The sequence below is a fragment of the Limulus polyphemus genome, unplaced genomic scaffold (assembly GCF_000517525.1).
Source record: "Limulus polyphemus unplaced genomic scaffold, Limulus_polyphemus-2.1.2 Scaffold14, whole genome shotgun sequence".
NCBI classification, from domain to species: Eukaryota; Metazoa; Arthropoda; class Merostomata; order Xiphosura; family Limulidae; genus Limulus; species Limulus polyphemus.
The window spans coordinates 1,925,661-1,932,728 of NW_013665624.1; the positions used below are offsets into that span (position 1 = coordinate 1,925,661).

The 7,068-nt window shown below is 31.9% G+C and overlaps 1 protein-coding gene across 1 annotated transcript; it reads left to right on the forward strand.

The window, feature by feature from the left end:
• The first annotated feature begins 379 nt into the window (after nucleotides 1–379).
• LOC106457081 (carboxypeptidase N subunit 2-like) lies at nucleotides 380–6,758 on the forward strand. Its single transcript, XM_022383164.1, has 4 exons — nucleotides 380–495; nucleotides 4,562–5,249; nucleotides 5,808–5,956; nucleotides 6,489–6,758. The coding sequence occupies exons 2-4, from the start codon at nucleotides 4,564–4,566 to the stop codon at nucleotides 6,626–6,628; spliced, it is 975 nt and encodes a 324-aa protein (XP_022238872.1). The 5' UTR covers nucleotides 380–495; nucleotides 4,562–4,563; the 3' UTR covers nucleotides 6,629–6,758.
• The last annotated feature ends 310 nt before the right edge of the window (nucleotides 6,759–7,068 follow it).

Genomic DNA, 7,068 nt, shown 5'->3' on the forward strand with positions numbered 1-7,068 from the left:
TTGTTCTATATTTATTTATGTTCTCTATGAGAGTAACCTAATGCTTGGATTCTGTTTTTTATATCATTATTTCCTTTCTATTCCTTTTTACTCTTTGTAGTTCTAAGCAGCATTGCTTTGTTCAATTTATTTATCCTGCGTCTACATCTTCTCATGCTTATACGCTCTTCTTTCCAGATTTGTTCCTTTCCAGTTTCTTCATATACAATATAAATAGTAGTATTTTTATGTAACTCTAGTAGCCATTGCATACTTTTTATTTGTAATTTTTTAACATATCCGCTTGTGTGAGAATTGCTTATAGTAAACATATGTGAGATAGAGCAATCTTTACCCATTATTATTTTGATTGTCTATCGTATGCGTTTACGTGAGAATCATTTACACGAATCAGGTGGGTTATATAGATAAATATACCCAAGCTCACTACAGAAGTTAATCTACAAAGGATTTGAGTTAACGGGACAAGAACTGAGAGCCTCAAGATTAAATAAGGTAAGCTGTTTCATAAGGTCGAGGCTTTACTTTCTGTAAGTATACAAGAAAATCTAAACTGGTGCGAAGTTTGAAATGACACATTTTAAAATTGAATGTGTTTGTAACAACAGGAGTTTGGTTGTTGAAGATTCAAATATTTGTAGATAGAAAAAGTGTTTAGAACTTATGTCTGCTCGTTCACCGTCAGTAACGTGGAAATCATTATTATAGTTTTACTTTGTATATTCTCAGATTTTTAATATAGCTTTGATGAATGAAAATAATTTTGTAACTAAAGTTTACACAAAATAAAATACAAACAAGTAAATATGAGTAGTCGTGATCCACAGCGCCTAAAAATAAGGAGGAAATAATATTCATTTATGCTACGAATTATAAGCGTACACTTTCGTGTGTCAAATCGTAATTTGTCGTTTCTATGTTGACCATTCCTATCTATTACTCTAAAAAACTGATTAGTTTTCAATTATAAATTCAATAAAAATATCACTATTTTTCCTTAATTTTCCACCTTTCATCTTTGTGGCGGCTAAACCGCCCTTAACAGCAAAGGCACCGAATTGGCATTTTTATACGCAAGCAAGCACGCACTCCGATCATTCATATTTAAGAAGACAATGGTTATATAACGAAGAGTAGAGTAAAATCAGAATTTACTTGATTATCTCTTGTCTCAGTTTACGTATGAAATATATAATTAAAAATGCATAGGCGACAAAGATATCGAAATTAAAGAATAGGTTGATCAATCGCCAAGTTTTTGTTATAATTTCAGCAACGGCATAGCAGCTTATAGAACGGCTCTCAGTTTTGTGTTTTTCAAGTACAAACTTTTAGCTCATAGCTCCGTCGTCTCTTAACCGAGTTGAGATGTAATTACAGTTTTGGACTCAAAAGATCAATCTCTTTCGATTGATGGGTATTTTAACACTCCCAAGGTCTTATAGATTAATTTACCCTAATCCTACCTAAGGAAAAAAAATCAATTTTAGGGTAGGCTAGTAGAGATTCTGATAAGTAATAAAATTGAATAGGGTATACGTGCACCCCACACTTGGTTTTACTGGCGTACACAAATTTAGCTAATAAAAAATAAAATAAGTGCCGCGGCTATTGAGGATTCCCTCTTGTTATTTAAAGAAGGATGATTCTTCGTCTGATCGTATAGCTTATAACAAAGGTGCATACGTAGAATTCAAAGAAATTGCGTGCGTAGTATTTGGAATGAGTGTGAAATTTCTGTGCAAAATTACATCTTTTACATTAATATTACAAGTCATGAAAAGATAAAATACGTTTCAATTATAATTTAAGCAAAAATGGAAAATTAATATGTAGAGAAAAAAATAGCGTTCATTTAAACCAAATGGTTGTAGAGTCCCCAGATTGTACATTAATCTCCTTTCCAGTCGTTCTCTTTTGTGAATGTCTGTTGGAGCACTAATAAGTCCAAGTATCGAAAAGTCCTCAACTGTATGATTGTTGATAGTGAAATGTTTGCCTATAGGTGTATCTTGTTTCCATAGTTAAATATGGTTCAGATGTTCTCGTGCTTGATCGCCCATTGTATAAACTATTGCATTTTTGCAATCTATTGCAAGTTATACAGTAAATGATACATTCATTGGCACATGTAAGGAATTGTCTTATGTTGAAAGTTATGTTTTTTCTCGTATGTGTGCAGTGCTGTTTATATGTGGGCAAATGACACACCTGTTTCGTTTACATGTGTGAGTGTCTGGAGTATCATTTTGATTTTGTTTAACGTTACTGTGCACCATGATTTCTTTTAGGTTTCTGTCATGTCTATAAGAAATAATGGGTGCGTATAGTGTAACTGTTTAGTATAATATATTTGATCTTCTTATTGGTCTCTTCGTAGGGTTGAGTGTTTGCTTCTGGGTATATGAGCTAGTTTTGGTGGCTGTATTGTAGATGAGAAGAATCAGGGAAGTGTCCTTTAGATAAGAAAGTTTTTATGTCTTGGATTTATAGTCGTTATCATCACTAGATGGTTTGCGTAGTCGTAGAAATTGCGAGTAAGGTATTGACTTTTTGTTACTGTACAGAGGGAAGATTTGAAATATAGGTACGTGTATGAATGTGTTTCTTTCTAATGTATACTAGTGGTCAGATGGTCGTCTTCCATGTATATGTAAGTGTCAAGAAAGGGGAGTGTTGTGTCGGATTCTTCCCAAGTAAATTCTAAAGAAGGGTGGAAAGAGGAAACAATGTAAAATAATATCTTTTCTCGGCCTGGTCGGTAGCATTTTCCCTTTTAAGTTCCCATTTACTATGTATTCAGTATTTTCAACATGAACGGTACATTAGAGACTAAATGGATAGATCAGAAATCCTTAAAGTTCAGGAATAACTATTCCTAATTTAATATTACTAACAAGAAGTAAAAGAGTGAATATCAATGAGGTACACCTGTCATGTACGCGGCTGATTTTAACTGATTATAATTATCGGGATTGTTCTACATATTTATAGCCCTTCCACAGTGTATTGTGTTCTGCAGCATATCGCAGTTCGAAACCAGAACATTCCCAGCCCCACACGCTAACCATTAAACCATAAAGTTCCTAAGACTTTAGTAACCATGAGTAAAATCTATAAAAATAAATCATAATTGTTTGCAGAAATATATATATTTCTTCTACGGTATAACTAAGTGTATGCTAAGTCACAAATTTCCTTTAATTCAATTTCCTCATTTATTTTCATTACAATCTGTAACGCTTAATACATAATTATTAAATTTTAAAAAACATTTTTTTAGTTGGTTCTTTCAATGAAGTTTAGCTTCAGCAACGTCATGGAGTGGATAGACATATAAAATGTGTTACATATTACAATTTCAAATAGCCTAAAACTTAAATTATTAATTGAGTTAAATTGTACTTTAGATTTAGTAGTTAAGTAAATGCCGATATGTATCCAATTTATGATATTTGCCAACAAGATTGATACACACACAATTTTCTTTTTTTAATACAAATATATTTTAATATACAAACAATAATACAATTTTCAATAACGGTTATTACAAATAGTTATTACAAACAACGATTTATATGCAAAAGTTTTACAAACTTACAAGCAATATAAAGTCTTCTTTCTAATCTGGAACTTACTTGATATCTTATCAAGAGTTCACGATGAGCGAGTTAATTTTGAGTTGACGTAAATACAATTCACTTAATAGGGAGCTAGCTAGCTCTGTGGTCTTCACCGATTATAGGCCGATTTTTTCCCACCGATGAAATTGGGTAGTGTTTTCTTAATGAAAAGTACTAATGTCCACTGTGAATTCACTGAAGTTAAATGGTTTATAATGTTCGAAATTTATAAATATTCCTGGTCAAATAACTTACGTTTTTAATAAGCGTTATAACAATCACGGTTATAGCCTCCGAAGTTTATATCACACTAATTATAGCAAACCAATAACAGATACTGTTTTTAGTCGCGTCGCGTTGGTTATATTTATAGGCGTGTGGAGAGTTTCTCGAAATTTCTGTTTTACGTAACAGTACCGATGCTAACACTAGCGTTTACATACACACATATATTGTTAATTCTTACATTCGAGAATCTTCTACAACTTTAGAGAATAGGCAATAATTTCGCAATACATATTTAACAGTACAAGTTATGTACATTTCTAAGTAATAATTTAATTTAAACAAACACTGATATTAAAATAAATATGTAATAGTAAATCCGTCACAACTCCCTCCTTAGAGAATTAAAAATTGGTGTTAGACAATTTTTTTACTATATGCTATAATCAGTGTGCTATAAACTTCGGAAGCTATGTTTTATTTGTTTGTCATTGTTCTCTTTTGGTGTTAGATAATCTAATTAAAATTGTTTTTTGCAAAAAAATGAATGTTAGAATTCATGCAGTAAATAATAAATATTAATAAAGGTGTAAGAAGGAAAGATTGAGGAGAACCATTACCAGAGCGAAATCATTAGCAGGTTCGAAGTTATGTGAAGTTACCTTATATAACTTGAGAAATACGTTAATATATACTTCTTATTTATTTTCTAGGCATGAACTGTTGTGCACATCTCGTGATATTTTTCTGGTGCAGTGCACTGGCACTACCACATGGTCAAGAAAGTCTTTCTTTCTCGTCAGAAACGCATGGTTGCCCAGAGCCTGGTGAAATAGAACCTTGTTCTTGTTCTCTTTTCTCAGAAGGATTGTCAATCTACTGTCCCTATATTTCATCCTTGCAGAATATATCAAATTTGGTGGAAGTGTTAAAAGATTATGGCCCAATATACGAAATTGAGTTAGGAAATTCTGAATTAGAAAGAATTCCAAAACTACTGTTCAAAGATATAACTTTCAGAGTCTTATCACTTCATAGTTTGAACCTAGATCCTATACCTGAAGAAGATGCTCCATTCTTAGAAGGTAACTCTGAGTCAATAGAGGAAGTTTACATAATGGAAAGTCTAAAACGAGGATCGGGAAATTTATTCTTCAATCACTTTACAAATTTGATGATACTGGAAATGATCTGGAATTCTTTCGACGTTGTTGACGACTGGTTTTTGAATGGCCCAAAGTCCCTCATAGAGCTTTTCTTAAATGAAAATGGAATAGAAACTTTAGGTGAAACAGCCTTTGCTCATCTAACCAATCTCACTTATTTGAGTATTTCAGAAAATAGAATTTCCAGCGTTTATCGATCCATGTTTCCAAATAATCTACAAATTTTGGATATCAGGTAATAGTTTTAAACGTAATGATCTATCGGCAGTTGAGCATTGCTCTAATAATGTTGTGACAGCACATTTATCATTATCAGCTAAGCTAGATGAAGGGGCTCGAATGTCGATGCTTTTTGTTATTCGGTTATCATTAAAGCCCTTATATTAATCATCACGTTCATTATACAGATTTTGCAGTGAAAGAAGTGCATTTAAGTCTTAATAGTTGACTAAAGTTTATGTAGCTCTGGTTTTAGTAAAACTAGTTTTTTTTCTGTATCTTTGTTTATTTTAAAACTTGATTGTTAAATATTTGTATTTGTAATACTCTTTCTTAATCGATTCAATGTTTTGTTAATATACTGTTTGTAGATGCTGCTTAATTTTCTTTATAACAAGATTGGATTTAATTTATAATTTGGTAGTTTCTTTGAATGAATGAAGTAGGTAATTTTTTATATTATTTTGTTTCCATTCAGTAACAGTCTTGTTTTACCTGTCACGCATCAACCTTGTGTAACAGTAGTACATGAGAAAGCTAGCTTTAAAAAATATACTTTTTATGTGTTTTGTAGTTATAATAAGATTAACGAGTTACCACGAGATTTCTTCACTAATATGCACAACTTAGAAGATATATATTTGGAAAGTAACAACATAACCGTGTTAGACGAGGCTACCTGGAAACCTGTATGGAATCAGCTGGATTCAGTATGGCTAAACGGTAAGATGACCTTTCTGATAAGCTGTATTTTGTATAGCTAGAAATAAATGGTCTTTCTGGTTAGCTCTATTCTGTATAACTAGAAAATAATACGGCTTCTCTGATCAACTTTATTCATTATCCTTATCTACAAATCTTGTGTAATTATGTTGTTGTTTGTTATTAAGCACAAAGCTACACAATGGGCTACCTGTGCTCTTCTGAGCACAGACATCGAAACTTGGTTTCTAGAAGTATAAGTCCGCAGACATACCACCGTGCCACTGGGACGCATGTAGTTATGTATTTACAAAAAGACATCTAATAAACCCTTTAAAAATATATAAACACGACATAACATATAGTTCGGAAAAAACAATTGCGGTAATTTCAAGATGATATGATTTTGCAGTTAGGTTAATTCTAGACAAATTAATGCTTCTGAATAAGTCACCAAGCAAAATAGTTTTTTTATCATATCGCAATTTATCAATTTTTGTGTTGTGGTTGTTTTGGCAAATTCATTCATGTATCGTCTTCATTTTTTTTACAGATAATCCCATTGTTTGTGATAATCGACTACGGTGGATACTCGACTATAGTTTTCCAACAAGTTTTTGGGGCTACTGTTCAGAACCTCCTCATTTGAGAGGAAAGCACCTGACGTTTCTGACATCAGATGACCTGGAATAACACAAGCCTTTGTTTTGGAAATCTCCTATATGATATAAATGGAATAAAGTATTTCAGTTTACGATAACATTGTAATTTACACAATTGATTTAATACAAGTGTGTCTCAATAAATGAATTGATCTGACCTTCTTAAAGACTTCCTTGAAATTACATTTACTAAATTCATATAATACCAAACTTCATCAGGTCCTTCAGTTTCAGCAAATACAATGAATCTTATGAGTGTAAGTTTCATTTATTACTAAACTTTGCCCAAAAGTTAAGCATGTAGATATATTGGTAATATTCTTTTATCAACTTATCAGGGTTTTTTCACTGCCAAACAATTTATCCATTGTGAATCACTCTAGAAGAAATTCCTTCACTACAAACACATTATCACTTGAATTTAGAAAATAATTGTTAATTATACGTTCAAGTTCAAAATTGTCAATAAAA

What these genes read in the sequence shown, in the direction of transcription:
- LOC106457081 (XM_022383164.1), top strand. Translation starts at nt 4,564, where the DNA reads ATGAACTGTTGTGCACATCTCGTGATATTTTTCTGGTGCAGTGCACTG. An exon ending in CTACAAATTTTGGATATCAG is followed by an intron (nt 5,250 to 5,807) that starts GTAATAGTTTTA and finishes TGTGTTTTGTAG; the next exon opens with TTATAATAAGATTAACGAGT. An exon ending in GGATTCAGTATGGCTAAACG is followed by an intron (nt 5,957 to 6,488) that starts GTAAGATGACCT and finishes TTTTTTTTACAG; the next exon opens with ATAATCCCATTGTTTGTGAT.